The following is a 21,511-nucleotide window of genomic DNA, read 5'->3' on the forward strand; positions in this document are numbered from 1 at the left end:
GATTTACTGTTTGCTACTACATACACATTGTTATATTATATTCTATTGATATTTGAGTCATTTACTTATAAATGTAATTAGTTGACGTTTATAAACTGTACACTGACAAAAAAACATTCTGGTGATGCTATGCTAAGTAGAATATTTTGGGCTAAAACTGAGAATTCTGGTTAAACTTGACTTCTCTGTGTCAAGTCTGACATTTCTCGGATCAATTCGAGTTTTTGGTCTACTTTGACTTCTGTGGTCAAAGTTGGTGTTGTTGACCCCTGTTGACTTCTCTGTGTCAAGAGGAAAGTTTTGGCTCGTTTCGAAACTCTATGACAGTGGCGGTTCAACTTACAAGGGTAAAGGGTCATAAAGTTTGGCGGAAATATGTTTTGGTGCTGTGAGGGTATTTTGGGTATAATGAAAGTTAGGAGCTGTCATTATGTTTAATCTAATCAGTTTACTCACATGTCTTGGTATTAAAGGAGGGCATGGCTCAAACTGAGGGAGGGTTGTCGTGTGATGCAAATGATGTCTACGGCTTGAACGAATAATAATTGTAATGTTACAAGTAGTGTGTTACCGAGCTGCATAAAAAACTTTTAACAGATTTGATCCAACTCAGTATCAATTGGCCTTGTGGACTAGTTCAGTTTTAATGCAAGTTTGGTGTTTTCATAATACATGGGCAAGAACTGGTTCTGGGTATGGTCAACAAAAATCATGAACCAGGTTGGGTAGAAAACTAATTCCGGGTATGGTCGGGTATTTGACCGGGTTTGCCTGGTTTTTATCGGGTTTTGGAAAGTTGGGCCGATATGGTTTTGGGGCCTGGTTGTGTTTAAATCAATTGATCTGGCATTGGGCTTCTCTAATCAAAGACACTTGATCCAAAAAAAAACAAATAACAATATGTTTACAAAAATATTTGATCCAAACATAAATTCACTACCATTACATCATCACATTTAACATGCATAAGTAGGCTTTATTAGATAAAACAATTAACCTTATTAACTAAAAGTTTGTTTATTATTTATTAAACCCTTTACCCTAGTTCAATTATCAATCGAAAAGAAGAGAGGCAGAACTGTACGAATGTAATCGATGAACTAACTCAATCCGAAAAGTACCCCGAACTACAAGTTTTTCCCCCAAAAAAGTAAAATGCAACATCCAAATAGATGCTCAGTTCTTTCAAACAAAGCGAACCAATATTAGTTTAACCAAAACTCAGTTTCAAAGTAATTGATTTTCTCTTTCTTTGGTCACATATTTTGAACATTTTATAAACTATATAGATAATCTTGACCATGTGAATTTTATAATTTGTCAATTTTATACAATGAGGCGGTTCGATAACTAATTTTTATCCAAAAAAGTGTAAAGTTATTTTTAACGTGTTTGATGCTAATGATTAGACCATCTCCAATTGGAGCTTGGTTTATGAAGAAACACGGATCTACTCCCTACTAATGGGTCCTAGATCCAATGAGTCAACATGGTAGGATACAGTTAACTGCCAACACGATATGAACCCAATTGCCTAAAGTCCAATGACAAGCACCTGCAAAACAGACACCGTGAGCTCGTTACGGGAAGGACAAGAGGGGGGTCTTCCCGTAACCACCCTCCGGCGTGAGAATAAGTACTGTTTAGTAGAAGATAAGCACTTAAGTAAATTGAGAGAGTACAGTGGGAGTGAATGAATACCTCATGATGATCGAGGGGGTATTTATAGCTGAGGGGTGTGGGAAGGTGATTGGGCCAGCAGTCCTGTAAGAAGATGCCTGCATAACCGTCTAGACACGTGTCTGTATGTGATAGGTTCATCTTATACATTGCATGTGCATGTATAACAACCTGGACACGTGTTACTTTAAATTTGGTTAACGGGAGAATATTGGCCATGTGCACGGTTATAACGACCTTGCCAGATGTCACTGGTTAATTGGCCGAGATATCACGTATTGTTCAAGAAAGCATCTTGGCAAGTCTTCTAGAAGATAATCGGTTATTGACAACTGTCCCGGAGCATTTACCTCGTGGTTATTTACGCGGAAGGATATTCCTTCATGCGGATGACCTTTTAAGGGTGTTATGATGCGTCCGCATGCATTATGAAGGTGTTTCTTCCTCAACTGATTATGCGGGTGGTTTATGTGTCCCGCGGGTGCCTAATGAGGGGCTTCTGATTGACCTGCGGGTAGTCTTCAAGGGTATTTGGGTCTTTTTGGTACCCTACCTCTATAAGCCCCCTCAGTCCAGTGTTTCTTCCGTGTGAAGTATTTTATGCGGGTGAAATTCTGGACTTAATGTGGATTTGGGGGTTTTTGACTTTACGAGTTGGTGAGAAATATCTTTTGTTGTTGTGGATAATCATGAAAAAGGACAAGTTGACCACTCGCATACGCGTGTGCAGGTGACAGGACGTTTGTGACGGCTGTAACTGTACCCGACTGTTCATTTTTTCCACTTTTTCAAATTTCCCGCGTGACGTGTCGATCATCTACTGGATTGCTTTTTCTCTCTCTACTGTTTTGTATCCCATCGAATTAATTGCGGTGGGTATAAATAGATGGAGTTAACTTCTTTTAGAAGTTTATCGTCTTTGCCTTCTGAACATTAACTTGCTTTCTTTCTTTGAAACTTTTGATTTTCCCTTTGATTTGTTTCAATACTGTAACCAGTTTACTTGTAATGGCATCTGTACAATCTGAAGTTGACGAAATAGAGGTCTGCTGGGACCAAGGGGAATACCAGAAACTTATTATGACTTATGGTATTCCACCGGAGTGGGAACCGGAATTCCCCTCTGCTGGTTCTATAGCCAGCTTTCCACCTCCATGGGAATTTTCGTCTTCCCATCACGAAGTTTTTTCAACGAGTGGTCAAGGCGTTTGGGATTCACTTATCTCAACTCCATCCTCGTGCCGTCATGCGGATTCGTCACTTCGAGTTCATGTGTATGGCGCATGACATGGTACCTCGGTTAGATCGATTCGCTGCTTTTTATAAGATGGCTAACCGGAATGGGTGGTTCACTTGTCATAGTTTGCCCGATAGGACTATTGGTAACGTTGCTGAAGAAATTTCTAAGGACTGGAAGAGGAAGTTCTTTTGGGTCTCCTAGGATGAGATACCGGAGGCTATGGTTCGTCGATCTCCGAACGACGCTCTTATTAACATCACGCCAGCTGCTTATGAGAAGCGTGATTGGTTTCGCAAACTTACTACTCCGCCTACACCGATGCGAGCACTTTTTGAAGAAGCTCTCGTGTGGGCGGGTATGAGTCGCTTGTGGCCTGCTCCCGATATGAAGCCTGTTTTCGTTAAGCCGGACGGCCGTAAGTTTTATTGATTTTCTTTCGGGTGGTCTTCCGAAGTTTCTGTTATTTTAATTTCTGCATTTGTTTTTCAGATTTTGGATCTATGCTTAACGCCTTGTATGATGATAAGGGGTGTGCTGGGAAAACTATCCGCGATATTAAGCAAGTGTCTGTCATGGAGAGAAATGCCAAATATTTCCTCTTTCCTGTGAATGTGCGGGCCGAGCCAATTGTCTCGGATACTATCTTTGAAACAGGTGCGTACATTTTAAACCCACCTCCTCTTAATGTACTGACCTCCGACGGGACGATCGTCATTCTTAGTGATGACTCTGCCATCCTCGAGGAGGAAAGCTCAGATGATGCTTCTGAGGTTTCATCTGTCTATCATTTATTAGCAGAGCTTTACCGGAAGAGGCCTTTCCACGCATCGCAGGCGATTGATGCGGGTACTAGTGCTTCTGACGCCGGTAGAAAACCGAAAACGAAGAAACGCCAGACCCATCGTCCGCGGAAACCACTACCGCCCAGCCTTTCGGAACGACTGGGGACTGTGACCGGTACGTTCGTATATGTTAGCTTTTTGTTGTACAGGATAATGAGGTCTGACTTTGATTGTGCTATGCAGATACGTCCATTGTTAAGGGCCACACATTTGGTAAGCTACCAATGTCGAAACCAAATGTTGAAAAGCACCCGGCGCCTCCTTCGGAGAAAGAGGCAGAGAAGCCTATTACCCCTCCTGTTGGAACGACTGTGGAGGGGTCTAGCGTTCAACCGGCGACTACTGGGCCGTTGGATTACCTTTTTCAAGGTGGGGATGTTGCTAGTTTTCAACATGATAACCCTGAGGTTACCGCTGAGGGCTTCAGGGTTAATGAATCTCCCCTCCGATCCGCCTCTCAATTTTATTCTACTTCTTCGCCTTTTATGTCGGGCGAGGAAGGAGAATTCCATTTTGGACCGTCTGCCCATGAGATTGGGGGAGGTTCTTCGCAGAATGTTCCCCAGCAGACTTCCTCCTCCCCAATCCGTCTCGGGACTTCAAGTTCTCAATTTTTTGGGAACGTACAATTAGGAGGAGACTATGATTTGTTTGTCCTGCCTTGGGACATTGTCAATGGGTCGCGATTTTCCGACCCAAAAATTTGTATGAGTTTTGTCGAACACTGCATGCCACCTGCTGAGATAGCACATCAGAAGACCCACTCCCACCAAGAACTATATACTAATTTAGATGTTTCTTTGACGAACAGCTTGGCTTGTAGTCAAGAAATCTTGCGGGAGTGGTGGAAAATGGGCGGGAAGCTTGGTGCGGCTTCCGAGGCCGTGAAGGTTGCGGAAAGAGAAGTTGAGGAGCAGCGGAAGGCAGCAGTTGCGGCAAAATGGAAGCAGGTCGATGTTGAGGCTGCACTCAAGCTAGAGAAAGACCGGAGCGCTGCTGCTGCTAAGAGTTGGAAAGAGGCCTGTGAAAGGTCTAATGCCACTCTTGAAGCTTCTCGATCCGAAACTCAAAGAAAGAAGGATGAATTGGCGCGGGCACAGGACGAGGTGTCCCGTCAGGATGCCCGGATTCAAGAGCTCGAGGAAGCGTTGAGATTGCAAGGGGAGCAGTCTGAGCTTAAGGACAAGACTATTGTTGAAATGCAATCTGCATATGACTCCCTCTTGCAGTCTCAAACTGAGACAAGCAACCAAGCTTCTGCTGAGCTACAGGAGCTTCGTGATAGGGTGGAACGTGCCGAACGGGAGAGGCAGTATTTCCTCGATCGTGGCCTTGACTCGGTAAGCCCTCTTTCGTATGCTGCTTTGTTTATGCCTTTCGTATTAACGTGTTCGTTACGTTTTTTGTTATTAGGTCATTCATCATATCAAGAGGAGCACGGAGCTTACCGACTGCTTCGTGAACCTGACTACTGCTTCGGAAGGCTTTGGTCGGGTGAAAGGTTTTGATGAAGGATTAGCATTTGCCCGATCCGGAAAACCTATTGAGAGTCACCCGCTCTATGGCCTTGACGCGAAGCAAGAGTTGGATATGCGGGTGAAGGAGTATGATGATCTGACCTTCCCGCTGCAACATATGCTTCCGGAATTTGCTTCATCCGAAGATGGTGTGAAGAAATTGCGGGTATATATTGATGATGAATCTGATGATGATGAGTCCGATGATGACAAGGCGTAAGATGTGGCTCATACTGCTCCGGAAGATACAACGCCTCCTAACCCATAGGATAGGCGTAGGTGTTTAAAATTTTGGCTTGTAATTTCTTTTAATGTTTTTGTAATCACTATTTTGAATGAGAATAAGCTCTATGTTGATAATGTCTTTTATGAAATATCTAGTCTTTTTGAGCTTTTGTACTTGTGCAATTTGGATTGAGCTGGTGACATGGCAGAAAGAGGATATAGGCGACAGTTGATGAGACGTGTAAATCGTCCACTTGACAGCCTGTATACGCTTTTTCGAATCTCCCGCCTGACGTGTCAGTCATCCTGTGGCCCGGAATTTTCTCTTTCTTCTGTTAGTCTAAAGATCGCATTAATTGCGATGAGTATAAATAGGCCTTAAAGTCTTCAATCCATTCTTATCGCTTACATATTTTCTCCTTTATTCATATCCAAGAACTCTTTCTTTCTGCTATCCGTTTCCATATTTTAATTTCAATGGCTGCCCATAAGAAAAATCCTCCTGCGATTAATGAAGTTGGATGTGATCTCAAAGAGAAAGATTTTAATGATGTTAAAAATGTATACGGTTTCCTCTGGAATGGGAAGCCGAACGTCCTTCTAAAGGGGCAATTGCAACGGTGTCTCCACCGAAGAAGATTGCCATTTATGTAGATCATTTTACCACGGGTAACTTCCGATTGCCTGTGACGAAGTTCGTCCGATTTGTAATGAGGGCTTATGGGCTCCATCTGTCCCAGATTCACCCGTTTGGGATGTTGAGGATTCGTCATTTCGAGTTCTGTTGTCAGGCCCACAACTATGACCCGTCTGTCAACATGTTTGCTGTTTTCTATAAGATGACTTATCGAGAAGGATGGTATAGTTTTGCTACTACCGGTAAAGGATCTGTTGGCTTTAAGTGGCTCCGCAGCCTCCACGGGTGGAAATCCAAATTCTTTTGGATTCGCGAGGACACCATCCCCTTTAACATGACTCGACGTAAAACGGAGGATGTGGCTCCTGAAATTCTGGCTATTGAGTATGAGGGTCATAGGTGGTTTGATGCCTTGACCAAGACGCCAACACCCATGCGCCCTATTCATGAAGGAGCAATGGTTTACGCGAGGATGAGTCGATTATAGCCATTTCCCAGTTTGGAACCTTACTATGAGAATACTGCCAGGGGTAAGTTGTTGCTTGTGCTAATCTGAGCCTTTTCCTTCTGTTATTTAAACTTTTTTCGCTGATTGCAGGTGAAGGTACAATTTTGTCTACTTTGTTGGATAAGGTGAGAGGTATGATGGTGCGGTGCCCTATCGCCCAACATGATGTGCCGTTTTTAGAGCGCACTCAGGATAACTTTTTGTTTTCCACCACTCTCACTCCGGAGCCCATTGTTTCCGAGGCGAGGTACGCCCAAGGTGAGGAGTTTGTAAGAAAATGCGAAGGTATTTTTCAACCTCACCCTGTATCCACCGTTACCTCAAGCGGAGTGATAGTTCTTCTTTCATCCAGCGAAGAATCATCACTCTGTGAAGGGAAGTTATCAATTGGTACTGTTAAACCTTCATCTTCGACTGTAGGTTTAACCCGTAAGCCAGATTTGAAGACCACCAACGACACGTCAACAAGTGGGGAGGGTGGTCCTCGATCCGTTGAGGGTTAACCTCAGGCTGTGGATGCGGGTACTTCAAAGGCCGCCGGCAAACGGAAAGCACAACCTTCCGATGTTGCTCCTAAGAAGAAGAGAAAGAAGAAGGAAAAACCAAAGTCCTTGACTTGGGTGCTCGTCTTCGGGAGTTGTCTGCTTGAGACGTTTCCAAAGGTACGTTTTGGACCGTCATGACTATATTCTGTACTTTTTTTCTCTTCTCCCTCTTATTTTTTTTATATACCGCAAGGAATTTTTGCTCTGGAAACTTTCAGGTTTCAAGGGTTCAACTACTGTACAGCTTTCGACTCTGCCAACCTCTCTACTCAACACTGTTCAAGAGCCGATCAGTCTATCCGACTCTTTTCCCATCAGGGAAAAAGAGGTTGGTGAGTTTGAGCAACCTCCCACTTCTCCACCCCATGATGAACACAATCTCTCAAATCAGGGAGGGATTAATGTGTCTGAACAAAGGGCAACCTTCCACTTTTCAGACGGGGGAAGATACTGCTCCGCATCATCCCCGATGGACGCTACGGCGAAACTCGGTGTTGAATGATGCGGACGTTTGCCAGGAATATCTCGACGAAAGTTTTCCTCCTGCAGAGAACGAACGACAACGTCGCTGTGTCCGCAAAGATCTGTTCGACTCCAACTTATATCATGTGGCGAACGATGTGTCTACCAATCAAGAACTTTGCCGGGATTGGTTGGCTATGAATGATGAGTTGGAGGAGACCGAGCGGAACTTACTTGATGCCAAGAGAGAGGCTCTCAAGGCATTGACCGATGCTCGGGACAGCCATCGAGCTATGGAAGTGGCGAAGGCTGAACAACTTGCTGCTGAGAAAGCGAAAGTCGCTCTTCAGAAACAGCTAGACGACCAAGCTGAACTGATCAAGACCCTTCAAGCCGCTTCAGCAGCTAAGGACAAGCGCTTATCCGACCTTAATGCTAAGAGTCGAGACCAAGCGCTGGAGTGTGCTAATCATAAGATGGATCTTGTCCGAGCTTATGCGGACAAGAAGTGGCTTCTATCAACAGCGATTCCCAAGGTACCAAGTCTGTTTAACTTAATCCGTTTAGATGTGTATGAGCTTACGCCTGTTTGTTGTGCTTAATAGGTTATTACTGATGTTCGAAATAGTGACGACCTTGGGAACTGTGTCGCGATACTCCTCCATTCTTCTAAACAAGCAGGCCGACAAATGGGTTTTGAGGAAGGCTATAATTTTGCTTCCGAAGGTAAAGTGCCGGAGGAGTATGTCTTCGCTGGTGTGGATACCGCTTCCATCCTTATCGAGAAAACCAAGGATTTTGACACTCTGAAATTCTCCCTTTCTGACCATATATCAGAGCTTGCGGGTAAGGACGCTGCCATTGAGCAACTAAAGGAGTTGCTGGATCTTGAGGAAGAAGGAAACGAAGAAGCCGAAGATACTGCGGGAGGCGAAAATGTCGCCCCGTGAATGTCCTTTTCCTTGTAAATCTTTTTTTCTTGTTTTGTAATCTCTTTTGATCAATAATAAGAAGTCTTTGTGTTTCTCTCGGTGCACTTTGTCTTATGCGCTATAATATAAGTGCCTAGCCGGAACTTCGGTTTTGTCAATAAAAGATTACAACTTATCAAAATAACATGGAATTGACCGGACATTTCTCATATATTGGACATAAGCCTTCTTAGAAAAAGAAATTACACAATTGCTGTACTACGTGGGCGCGTAGGCCAAACATAAAAGACAAATAGGAGCACTACATGTAACATTTCTTTAGTCGTGCTACATTCCATGTCCGAGGAATCTGAGTCCCGTCTAATTTCTCCAACTTGTAGGTACCTTTGGTTAATATTTGTTTGATTATGTAGGGTCCTTTTCAAGTTGGGGCTAACTTGCCCGGAGGCTCCTGTCCGGATGCCTCTTTGTTGCGGAAGACAAAGTCTCCTGCATCGAATTCGCATACTTGGACCCGCGAGTTGTATTTTTGAAGCCATCTTTTGTAATTGTGCTTGCGAATCGATGCTAATTCTCGTCTTTCCTCGAGCAAATCGAGATTCATCCGGAGTTCGCGATCATTATCATTGATTAACAGAACCCTCGCGGATGGGATCCCGATTTCTGCCGGGATCATGGCTTATGTACCATTGGTTAGGCTAAACGGTGTTTCCAGATTGCTAGAGTTCTTTTGGGTGCGGAAGGCCCAGAGTACATGGGACAATTCGTCAACCCAACCCGTTCGTTTAGTACCTAGCCTCGCTTTAATCCCTTCCTTGATAGTTCGGTTGTTCCGTTCAACCTGACCATTTGCTTGCGGGTGTGCTACGGATGTGAAGACTTGAGTGACTTGAAGTTCTTTCAACCAATCCTGCAACCCGCTGTCAGCAAGTTGAGTCCCATTATCACTTACCAGTTTTTGTGGTAGGCCAAACCGGCAAATAATGAATTCCCAAAGGAATTTTTTGACGGTAGATGCCGTTATCGAGGCAACTGGTTTGGCTTCTACCCACTTGGTAAAGTAATCAATGGCTACTATCAGGAACTTGACTCATCCCGGGGCTTCCGGGAACGGTCCCATAATGTCGATAGCCCACTTCTGGAACGGCCAGGCAGATGTTACTGGGACCAGTTCGTTCTTTGGACGCAGGGTGTTGGGGGCATGACGTTGGCATGAATCACACTTTCTGATTTCCTGCACAGCGTCCAAGTGCATGCCGGGCCAATAATACCCTGCGTTCATAATTTTTGCAATTGTCATTCTTGGTCCCTCGTGTAATCCGTAAATACCTTCACGGATTTCCCGAATTAAGTAATTTGCGTCTTCTGCGTCTACACAACGCAAGAGCGGGCCAAGAAATGACCTACGGTACAAAATACCATCAGTCAACTGGTAGTTCAAAGCTTTGTGCTTGATCTTCCGAGCCTCAGCCTTTCCTGCCGGAAATGCTCCGGAAGACAAGTAAGCTTTTATGGGTGTCATCCATGATTCGGTGCCAGTTTGAATCACCAGGACTTGATTTTGTGGAACAGATGGATGATCTAAAACTTCTACACGAATATCTTTAGCGAAATGCTCGAAATTCGTTGAAGCTAGTTTGCTAAGGGCGTCCGTCGATTTGTTTTCGTTTCTTTTAATGTGAACAACATTGAAGGAGTTGAATTGGCGAATCAAGACCTTTGCTTGTGACAAATAAGAGGCCATAACGTCGTTTTTGGCTTCATATGTTCCATTTATTTGTCCCGCAATTAGCATAGAATCCACCCGTGCTTCCAAGTGTCTTACCTCCAGCTTTTTTGCTATCCGCAGGCCTGCCAAGAAGGCTTCGTATTCCGCCTCATTGTTGGTACTTTTGAAGTCCAACTTGATGGCGTATGTAAATTCATGCCCCTCGGGGTTGACCAGTCTTAAGCCTGGGCCCGATCCTTCACTGCTTGAAGCTCCATCCGTAAACAATGACCAAACTTGTCCTTGTTCCGGAGGTGCTTGGGGTTGTTGTTCGATCATACACTCTTGTTCTTTATGTTGCGGAACTTCTGTGACGAAGCCCGCCAGCACTTGTCCCTTGATTGCCGGTCTTGGTTTATACTCGATTGAGTATTCACCTAATTCAATGGCCTACTATGCCAATCGACCGGACAATTCAGGCTTGCTCAGTACGTTCTTGAGTTTATACCCGGTTAGTACATTGATGGGGTGGCCCTGGAAATATCTGCGGAGTCGTCTGGCGGCATAGATCAGTGCTAGTACCAGCTTTTCCAACATTGAGTATCTTGTTTCCGGGTCCGATAACGTTCTACTGACGTAATAAATTGGAGTTTGGACATTTTTCTTGTCTGTCAGTAGAACAGCCCCCACAGCATTGTCGATGCCGACAAATATAGTGTTAATGGTTCACCCGCGTGTGGAGCAGTTAACGTGGGTAATTCCATTAAACACTTCTTGACTTCTTGGAACGCTTGCTCGGCTTCCGAAGTCCATCTGAATTGTGCCTTTTTGAGGCAATTTCTCGGATAAGATTTAGCAGCATGGTTTGCCAGAAACCTATTTAATGCTACCAATCTCCCGTTAAGTGTTTGGACTTCTTTAAGGGATGTGAGGGATGGCATGCGGGCTACTGCTTGTATCTTGTCTGGATTAGCCTTGAAACCCGTGCCTGTAACGATTACCCCGAGGAACTTCCCTTCCTCCATCCCGAAGGAACACTTTGCTGGATTGAGTTTCATGTTGATACTTCTTAGTGTTTCGAAAGTTTCCTCTATGTCCCTCAGCATTTGATCTTCTTCGATGCTTTTGATCACTAAATCATCCATGTAAACCTCGAGGTTTCGGCTTATCTGACCTTTGAAGGCTTGATCCATCAGCCTTTGATACGTGGCCCCTGCGTTTTTTAACCCGAAAGGTATCATTCTGTAACAGAATGTGCCTTGGTCAGTGCGGAACGCTGTCTTATCCTCATCACCAGCCGCCATATGAATCTGGTGGTACCCTTTGTAGGCATCGAGGAAGCACTTGAATTTGAACGGGGCCACAACATCTACCTTTAAGTCAATTTCCGGAAGTGGGTAACAATATTTCGGACATGCCTTGTTTAGATCTTTGTAATCTATACACATCCTCCATGTTCCATTACTTTTTGGTGTAAGGCCCCGTTACCGGTAACCCTACTTTCGTGTTGGATTTACTAATAAACGCAGTTCTAAATATCAGAGTTAATTAAAACATTCGCGGAACATTAAAAACATTCAAACCATTACATTCCATAACCATAATTCTTGTCTTAACGAGCATTCATGGTTATTTAAAAACAAAACATAGTCTTTTAAAATAAAACATCATAGCAAAATCTTCAGATGCCAGCTTCGTCTAACTCTGCCATGTGTCCTCCTCAAGCTACCTGCCTCATTCTACTCACCTGCGTGCATACTAAAAGTCCGCTACGCTGAGTGAGTTCTAGTTAATCACATAATCATACAATACCTTCTTACATTTCATACTTAACCTCTTAACTTTCTTTCATACACACATAAGTGCATATACTTTCATTCTTACCTTCATTCTTTCTTTACATACATAATCATACGTTTTAAAGAGCCTTTCGCCCTATAACCTCACAGATATTATAAGGGTCTAGTCCCTAACATCACAGATATTATAAGGGTCTGGTCCCTAACATCACAGATATTATTAGGGTCTGGTCCCTAACATCACAGATATTATTAGGGTCTAGTCCCTCTTCGTTACCATACAACCATGCCTTTCCTTCGTTTGTTAATTTTATCGCATTCATACATATAAGCAAATACATTATACTTACCTTATACGTAACACTACAACCTGACAGTACGTGCAATATACGAAGATCGTTCACGTACTAACAAGCAATCATTCATACATTTCACATCATTCATATAAGGCATACACTTATCACTTAGGATAAGTGTATTAACAAACATATCGAGTATGCACACAGCCCCGAAAACATAACACAGAAATGGGGCTAGAAACTCACCTGAATCATGTTACGCTCTCCGTTAATCGTTATTCCCTTGAGCTTTGCACGGCTAACTGTATAATATTTACATGTATCAATTAACTACTACTACTCATGTTGTATTTCTATCTTTATATAACCCACAACGAACGGGGGTCCAGGGGCAGCGCCCCTGGCAGCGGGGTCTAGGGGCGGCAGCCCCTAGCAGGGTCCAAGGGGCAGAGCCCTGGCTGGGGTCGAGCTGCCAGGTCAGCTTGGAAAAATTTTATTTACATTAACTGTCTTAACACATTTTCCATTAGGTTTTTAATTTATTTTCTAAGCGAACTTAACTTTAGGCGAAGTTAACTTGGCGAAGTTAAACCTTATGCGAACTTAGCTTTGGGCGAAGTTATATAGCAGCGTACTTATATAACCAGCGAACTTATGTATCCAGCGAAGTTAACTAGGAAGCGAACATATAGGGCGAACTTAGCTGATGGCGAACTTTAAGCCAGGCGAAGTTAGGCTTGGCGAACTTGGCCTTAGGCGAAGTAAACCTTGACAGCGAACTTGGCCTTAGGCGAAGTTATCCAGCTGCGGCCTACTGTTCGTCTCCAAACCCCATAATCATCATCGTTTCATCACGAAAGCCTTGAATGCGAGTTTAACCAAACCCGTAAACATTCTTATGTTCATTTTTGGATAAAACTTAACACGTAACAGCATAAAGCATGAATCTTTAAGGCTTAAACGTTTACTACTAGATCTAGGGTTCATTTTACACGAGCCGCACATGTTTGAAGGTCTAACGAGTTCGTTTTAGCATCAAGTTCGCAACTTTACGTTTCATTTGTATCCGATCTATACCCGTTCTAAGTTTCAAGGTTAAACGTTACTAAAAACGTAAACTTTAAAGTAAAACGGCTTACCTTTCGGTCTCGGTTAGCTTGCTTATGGACTCTAGATCTTCGTGTATGGCTCGTATAGCAAAGATATACCACAAACGGATGTTCGCTCGAACTCGTTTTCCCTCTTCCCTCTCGGCCGTAAGGTTTATGGTGGTGTAGGGTGTGTGTGTGTTTTGAGTGTGTAGAGAATAAGATGGAAATGAATGAGGGTTTAGGGTTTTAGGTTGATTTAAGGGATATTTATATCCCTTAAAGCCCATGGACCTAAGGCCCATTCCCATTTAACCCACCTTAATTAATCTAAGTCCATGATCCGTTCTTTACTCGATATTACTTAATTAATAACGCGAAATCACTAAACGTAACTTTCTTTATTTATCATTATAATATATTAGGATGTTACATTTGGAACCATCACCGGGTTAGCCACCCATGTTTGGTATTTGATTGCTCGAATGATTCCAGCGTGAAGAAGGTCTTGCACTTGCTCGTTCATGGCTTTTGTCTGTTCGGTGCCCATTTTTCGCTTCTTTTGCACAATTGGGGTGATCAACGGATTCACCTTCAACTTGTGCTCTGAAATGTTCCGCGGGACACCTGTCATGTCCGCGGGTTGCCATGCGAAAATGTCGATATTCTTTGTCAATAATTGTTTCAGAAAGGTTCGGACTATTTCAGAGATAGCCGGACCAATTACTACGGTTTGATCGGGGAATTTCTTGTTAAGAATCCGTTTCTCCAGTTCAGTCATCTGGCTTTGTTTGGAAACTTTATTCGGCCTTGAACTTTCAGTTGTGTAGCAATGTCGGTTAACATGGATTATTGCTACGCCAGTACGAGTCGGGACCCCTACTGCTCCGTGGGCTGTGGACGGATGAGCATTGAAGTCGCCAATTGCCTCTCGTCCGAGAATAATATCATGTTTGGACGTTGCCGGTAGAACTAGGAATTCAACTTCCTCGGTTCTTGAGTGAACTCCATCACTAAGTGTGACCGGGAAAGTAATGACACCCCGCGGGTGCATTATTTGTCCACCAAACCCAGAGACGGGTGCATGAATAGGTCGCAACAGTTCTTTGTCATCTTCCTTAAGTTGCTCAAAGCACTATTCATACATAATGTCGGACGTACTACCGGTGTCGAAGAACACATATTGCGACCGGTAGTGTCCGAATAAGGCAGTAATTATCAAAGGATTTTTGTTACATGGTCCTCCTTTGATACGAGGAAAAATGACTGGCTCGTTTTTCCACTCTTCGTCCTCAAATTCTTTCCTCTTTCCGCTAGTCTGCTGCCATCCGTGAATCATATGAACGTTCAGATCTTTTATTTGCCTTTTGGCCAGGCCCTGGTTGTCCTTTGTGGGAGGTTTACCAGCCCCTGGTCTTACATTCTTGATCAAATGGTTTAACTTTCCATTTTTTACTGCTGCCTCTATTTCATTTCTTAGGGCCACGCATTCGTTTGTGTTGTGCCCTATGTCCTCATGATACGAACAATGTTTATTACTGTCAAGGAATGATTTCCTTGGTAATGGTTGAGGCTTGCGGAAAGTCAGATTCTCTGTCGTGAGGATTTCTGATGGAGATTTTGACAGCTGAGTCCAACTGTTATTGGAAGAACGTGCGGGAAAGTTACGTTTGTTCTTGTTGCTAATCAATGATCTCGCATCAAATTGCTTTGGTGCTTCTGTACTTGGTTGCAGTCTAGACCAAATTGGCCCCTTGGCCTGTCTATTTGGTCTTGGGGTTTGCAATTCGACTCTTGGCACTTGTTTTTGACTGCCGGATCCCAAGGTTTTCTCAGTTCTTGCGAATAACTTAGCTGACATCATGATTTCCTCCCAATATTTGGGCATACCATCTCTTCCAGTTAGGGTACGAATCAGAGCATCACTATTTACATTCTTTTGGAATGCTCCCCTCAGCATGTCTTCACTAACTCCGCCAATATTAAGGCTCTCATTATTGAAACGGGTAATGAAATCTTCAATGGATTCACTATTTCGCCTTACTACATCAAGTATTTCAAACGGGTCACGAGTGTGTTTCTTTTGTTGACTAAAGTGTTGGGAAAACTTTGCTACGAAGTCTTTCCAACTCTTAATGTGTCCGCAAGGCAATTTTTCAAACCATTCTTGTGCAGCTCCAGTAAATGTCAATGCAAACATATGACACCAGTATGGAAGAGTCCAACCACTAACTCCTCCGACCGCTTCGAACCTCAGCAAGTGATCACTAGCGTCCGTCATCCCGTTATATGTCCCAACGGATGTTGGTATTTTTGCCTTTATCGGGAACGGAGCTGTCGCGATGGCTGGAATGAACTTGGATTTTTCTACAAATGATTCCGGGCAATATGGTTTGGAAAAATCGTGTTCCGCATTGCTGTAATATTCTGTGTGGCGAATAGCCGATCGCGGATTACTAGCCTCTCCAAATGGAAGAAAACGGCTGTCTCTGCTGTAATAGCTACCTCCCGGATGATATGTCGAGTCATGTCCGTCTAGTTCTTCTTCGTAGACGGTACTCGCATATTTATGCGGGGACGAGGACGTAACCTTGGGATTTCTTTCTGGTATTGCTCTTCTGGGTGACTGTACTGAATATGACTTCCTCTTATCGGAGGGGAAATCGATCTCCTAGGAGGATCATCATAGCTTAAGGTACGGGCGTGAAGTCGTTCATTCCGTTCCCTTCGTCCATATTCAGCAGCCAAACTCTATTGTTGGATACGGAACCACTCATACGGAGACAAGAATTCCTCAGATCTATGGCTTGTTGTATGAGTTTTCCTCAGGGCTGAGTCACCTGAATTTTCTTCGAGGTCCAATTCTAGGTGAGTCCTGCGATTTTCTCTCATAATTCGCCCAAGATCTCCCAAATTGGAGCCTCTCTGAGCTGTAACCCCTCCTAGATCGTTGGATGGGGTGCCAGCTGGTGTTACTACATTTCTTGTACTCACTGGAGCAACATCTGCCAGTGTGGTAAGATGTCTTTGAGTTGATGAACCACCCAAAGTAAAACCTCCGGGTGTCACAACATCATCTTGCTCATCGGGAGAAAGATTCTGAGCGAACAATAACGTTGCTCTCTCACGTGTTTCTAAGTTAGTAACACGTGGGGTTTGTTCTGAGGTCCCCGTCGGCCCTTTAGGAATTTGATTCATATCGTAACTTCGAAAACAAAAATTGATGTTCTAACAAAAACACGGATGGCGCCAATGAAGAAACACGGATCTACTTCCCACTAATGGGTCCTAGATCCAATGAGTCAACAGGGTAGGATACGGTTAACTGCCAACATGATATGAACCCAATTGCCTAAAGTCCAATGACAAGCACCTGCAAAACAGACACCGTGAGCTCATTACGGGAAGGGGGGTCTTCCCGTAACTACCCTCCGGCGTGAGAATAAGTACTGTTCTGTAGAAGATAAGAACTTAAGTAAATTTAGAGAGTATAGTGGAAGTGAATGAATACCTCATGATGATCGAGGGGGTATTTATAGCCGAAGGGTGTAGGAAGGTGATTGGGCCAGCTGTCCTTTAAGAAGATACCTGCATAAATGTCTAGACATGTGTCTGTATGTGATAGGTTCATCTTATACGTTGCATGTGCATGTATAACAACCTGGACACGTGTTACTTTATCATTGGTTAACGGGAGAATATTGGCCATGTGCACGGTTATAACGACCTTGCCAGATGTCACTGGTTAATTGGCCGAGATATCACGTATTGTTCAAGAAAGCATCTTGGCAAGTCTTCTAGAAGATAATCGGTTATTGACAGCTGTCCCGGAGCATTTACCTCGTGGTTATTTACGCGGAAGGATATTCCTTCATGCGGATGACCTTTTGAGGGTGTTGTGATGCTTCTGCATGCGTTATGAAGGTGTTTCTTCCTCAACTGATTATGCGGGTGGTTTATGTGTCCCGCGGGTGCCTAATGAGGGGCTTCTGATTGACCCGCGGATAGTCTTCAAGAGTATTTGGGTCTTTTGGTAGCCTACCTCTATAGTTTACATTGCTTGTTAGAGCTGTGATCTTTGGATGCCGTTTATTAATCTTGCGGCGTGACTATAACGAGACTGGTAATGGGCTCTTTTACTAGTCCATACAACATAAGCGTACTTAATATATCTAGTACGCTTATATTTTAAGAAAACAATTAAAGAAATGTAGAGAACAAAATAATATAACCAGTAGTAGATTTACGAACATGTTACTAACATGTCACCACCAACACAATAGCACATGTCACCTCATTAATTTGTAAGAAACAAATGTAGAAATAAGGATAGTAGTGGTCCAAAGGATAGATGTTTGTGTAGAGAAACTGTGAACTGTATACTAGATTAGGTTTTAGGTACTTCATAAATTTATGGTAATCATGTTTTCTGCTGTGCAATCATGTTTTCTGATGTGCAATTTTTTTATTGTAGTATAGGTATTTTAAAATTAATAATACTTTACGACCTCTAATGTATTCGCACACGTTCTTTTGTTTTTTATTTTTGTACTTTTCATAAATTTTTTAACAAAGTAGACACACATGTATGTCTATTTTCTTTTTATTAAAAATAAAGTGAAAAAATGAAAAATGAAGGTGAGAGTACTTAAGAGGTTGCAGAAAATAAAAATCATACGTAATCTACATAAAATTTGATGAAAAGCTAAAATGAAAATGATACACATTTTCCGGTAATTTACTAAGTCATATATATGCACAATACAGCTCATGGACTCATGGCTTCCTAACGTAAACATCCCGCTTTTAGCACACCTGGTGTGACTCGTGCCTTTTCGTTTAGCGGTAAACTTACTTTGACATAATTTAACTTTCAAAAAATTTTATTGATTGAAATCTTAAAATCTTTATTGATTAATTTACTTTTTTGATAAAATTACCTCTCTATAGATTTGTATTTTATTTAATTTTCTCAATTTCGTTGTATTTGTTAGTGCACGATTTGTGACTGGTGATTTGCAGTTAAAGTATTCAAGATAAAAGTATTCGATAGCTACGGAAAAGGGGGTGTCTGTTAGTACATGGTTTTGGTGTCCGTAGCGATCGAATAAATTATACATAGTCTAGATTGTGTATTTACTGTAAAATGACTCATTCGCTATGGATTGTATAGCGAATGAGGTCCATTCGTTATTATCTAGACTAGTTCGTTAAGGTATAAGCTCATTCGTTATGGAAGCATAACGAACGAGGACTAGTTCGTTAAGTTATTACCATTCGTTATGGAATCATAACGAATGGAGTCTAATTCATTAATAAAAGATAACGAATTAGACTAATTTAACGAACTAGAGTATATGGCCTATAAATAGGCATATTCATGCTCATTTGTAGGTTGATCACACATATGAGAGAATGTGAGGCCCTTGTATAATTTATATCCTCTCCATAACTTATTATGTATTTATCATTATTTATCAATAAACCGTATTTAAAGTATTCATGATCGTATTGTAAAATCGATGTATCGACACGGCTAGATCCTTGGAAGGTCTTCTCAGTATTATTTTTCTTTATATTTCAAACAAATAACTTAGTGCTACAAATAATTATTTGAAACAAATAAGTTTAAGATCTACGCCATTTATGATTTCAACAATAATCAAAAAACTTTTCAAAATTCTTTTAATTGAAGTGAAGTTTTCACTGAAATCGAGGTTGGATGCAATTACCCTTCACTCATTGATACACGTGGCGCTATCTAGTTGCTTCTCATGAATTCACGACTTTTTATCACAATTAGGACACACCACGTAAGAACACACGCCAAAATATGACACAAATGAATGTTTTACAAGTTTTTGGGGTCATTTACAAGTTCTATTTTTTTAAAGATTGAATGCATTTAAGCATTCATAGGCCATGCTATTTTTTAAAAAAGGTTTTAACGAACCATTGTATAAAAAAAAGTATGCCAGTATTAGTGGCGGATCCATAAATATTTTCCAGTAGGTTCATTGTTCGGGTGGTCATGGTTTATACCATAATAAAAATACGATACAATAAGAAAAAACAAACATTATCATTAGAAATAAAAAAACACGTGATATCTTTTAATATTCATAATGCTTACAAAAAAATTTTAATTTAAACATTACTGGTAAAATATAAACCGCGCTTCACAGTATGATAATGTACATTTACACTATTAATAATAATATAGCGAGTAAAACTCACCTTGAAATGTGAAAAGAAAACTACAATCAATATTAATTAGCTCATGAAAACATTAATCCCATATCATATATGACCAACATTCACAATCTGTTTTTACAAATCTAGTCATTTAATGTGTTACCTTTTTATATATTCAAATATCGTAGAATTTTAAATCTTTTCAATTGTTAGTAACTAGGAAGATTTTCGGCGTGTTGCACCGGGTTGATGTTGTTGACAGTTGTACTCGTACAACTTATCAAATTTTGCAGTGAGTCTGCTAGTCGAGGTGAGTTCAGCTCTGTGCCAGGTAGCGAAACCAATAATCACCCTCCCCCCCCCCAACCAAAAAAAAAAATTTGTTAACGCAAAAATATAAGAAGTTAACATAACAAAACACGTGTTGTGGTTACGAACCGATGACACTTCGATTGGTATCTGGTTACGACCCAAAAAATAAAGCAAACCATAAATTTGTCCACTCTTAATAATACAACAATTTAACATATTTAAAATTTAAAAAAATGTGGAGAACAAAAAAAACACGCGCGTTGCAGTTGCGAACCGATACGAATTCGTTGATTATGCGCGCGCGTTGCAGAAAAAAAAGGTGATAAAAAACTCACGCGTTGCGTTTGCGAACTAACGCGAATCAGTCGAAATCGGAGTTTTCGAGACTAAATCGTACATAGAAAACCATTTGTTGTGATGGTGAGCTGACACGGGTTCGATTGGTATCAGGTTACGAATCCGAAATTAACGCAATAAGTTAATTCGTCCACACTCAAAATACAATAAATTAACATATTTACATAAAAAAAGACCATGACGAAAACAAAAAAATATATGCGCGTTGTGGCCTTGACCTGGCGCGGATTCGTCCAGAATCGATGGACTAAAATAACTCATGGGGAAAAATCATTGGGTTGCGACTGTGAGCTGACGCGAATTTGGCCGGAATCATTTGACGATATCAACGATAAAAAAACCTGTATTTTACAGGATCGAACCAACAAGAATTTAAAAATATAAAACAAATTAAAAGAAAATAAGAAGTTTGGCGACCAATTTCGTGATTGCGTCGCCAAACTTCTTAATTATTATATATAATAATATGTATATTTGATGTGTGGAGAGGTCAGGAGAAAAGAAAAAAAGGAAATAATGCGTAGGATTCATGAATCAAACCAGGGTTCTCAAATTAGAAAGCATGTTTACCACTATACTAGAGTTCTAATTTGTGTATGGTTCCCTCACAAAATATAAGTAGGTTACTTCACTCTTATATTTTATATAGGCGTTCTATATAAAATTAGAAACTCATTGGGTTCTCGTGATCCCGGTCTCACCTACGTAGATCCACCCCTGGACAGTGTGACCTATAAAACTCGTCAGTGGTGGAAGTTTTGAACATTGTCAATCTTGGCTTCATCTAAAGGTGTAAACAGGTTGAGGCGAACCTAGTAGCTAATTTATATATGCTTTTTTTTTCTTTTAAAATATATATTTTTTTATAATTTTTATACATAACATAATATGTATTATTCAGATATTTTTATAGGAATTTTGTATAATAATAATAGTTATATAAATATACCTTTAGTATATTAAAAAAATGTTATAAATAGAAAGATCTTTTAGATTGCGAGCTGTTTCGAGCTAGATAAATCAATCTCTGACTCGTTTTTTAAACAAATGTATTTTTAGGCTTGGCCCGATTCAAGTCTTCTCCTTAGTAGCTCAACGACGGCTTGACTAGTACACACACCTAGCTTTATCCACTTCAAAACCCACATTTGAAATTTTGGGGTGT

The 21,511-nt window shown here is 41.6% G+C and overlaps 2 protein-coding genes across 2 annotated transcripts; both read right to left on the reverse strand.

The window, feature by feature from the left end:
* Positions 1–9,678: 9,678 nt before the first annotated feature.
* Positions 9,679–10,332, reverse strand: LOC143615837 (uncharacterized). Its single transcript, XM_077088854.1, has one exon. It carries the CDS (start codon positions 10,330–10,332, stop codon positions 9,679–9,681), a length of 654 nt encoding a protein of 217 aa, XP_076944969.1.
* A 3,571-nt stretch (positions 10,333–13,903) lies between these two features.
* LOC143615838 (uncharacterized) lies at positions 13,904–14,536 on the reverse strand. Its single transcript, XM_077088855.1, has one exon. The coding sequence runs from the start codon at positions 14,534–14,536 to the stop codon at positions 13,904–13,906; it is 633 nt and encodes a 210-aa protein (XP_076944970.1).
* Positions 14,537–21,511: the final 6,975 nt, after the last annotated feature.

Source organism: Bidens hawaiensis, unplaced genomic scaffold, assembly GCF_021521415.1.
Source record: "Bidens hawaiensis isolate Kalapana, Puna unplaced genomic scaffold, B.hawaiensis_p1.1 tig00044680_1, whole genome shotgun sequence".
NCBI classification, from domain to species: domain Eukaryota; kingdom Viridiplantae; phylum Streptophyta; class Magnoliopsida; order Asterales; family Asteraceae; genus Bidens; species Bidens hawaiensis.

Bases quoted from the DNA above. Each gene is read 5' to 3' on its own strand.
- LOC143615837 (XM_077088854.1), bottom strand. From the start codon at position 10,332: ATGGCCTCTTATTTGTCACAAGCAAAGGTCTTGATTCGCCAATTCAAC.
- LOC143615838 (XM_077088855.1), bottom strand. From the start codon at position 14,536: ATGCACCCGCGGGGTGTCATTACTTTCCCGGTCACACTTAGTGATGGA.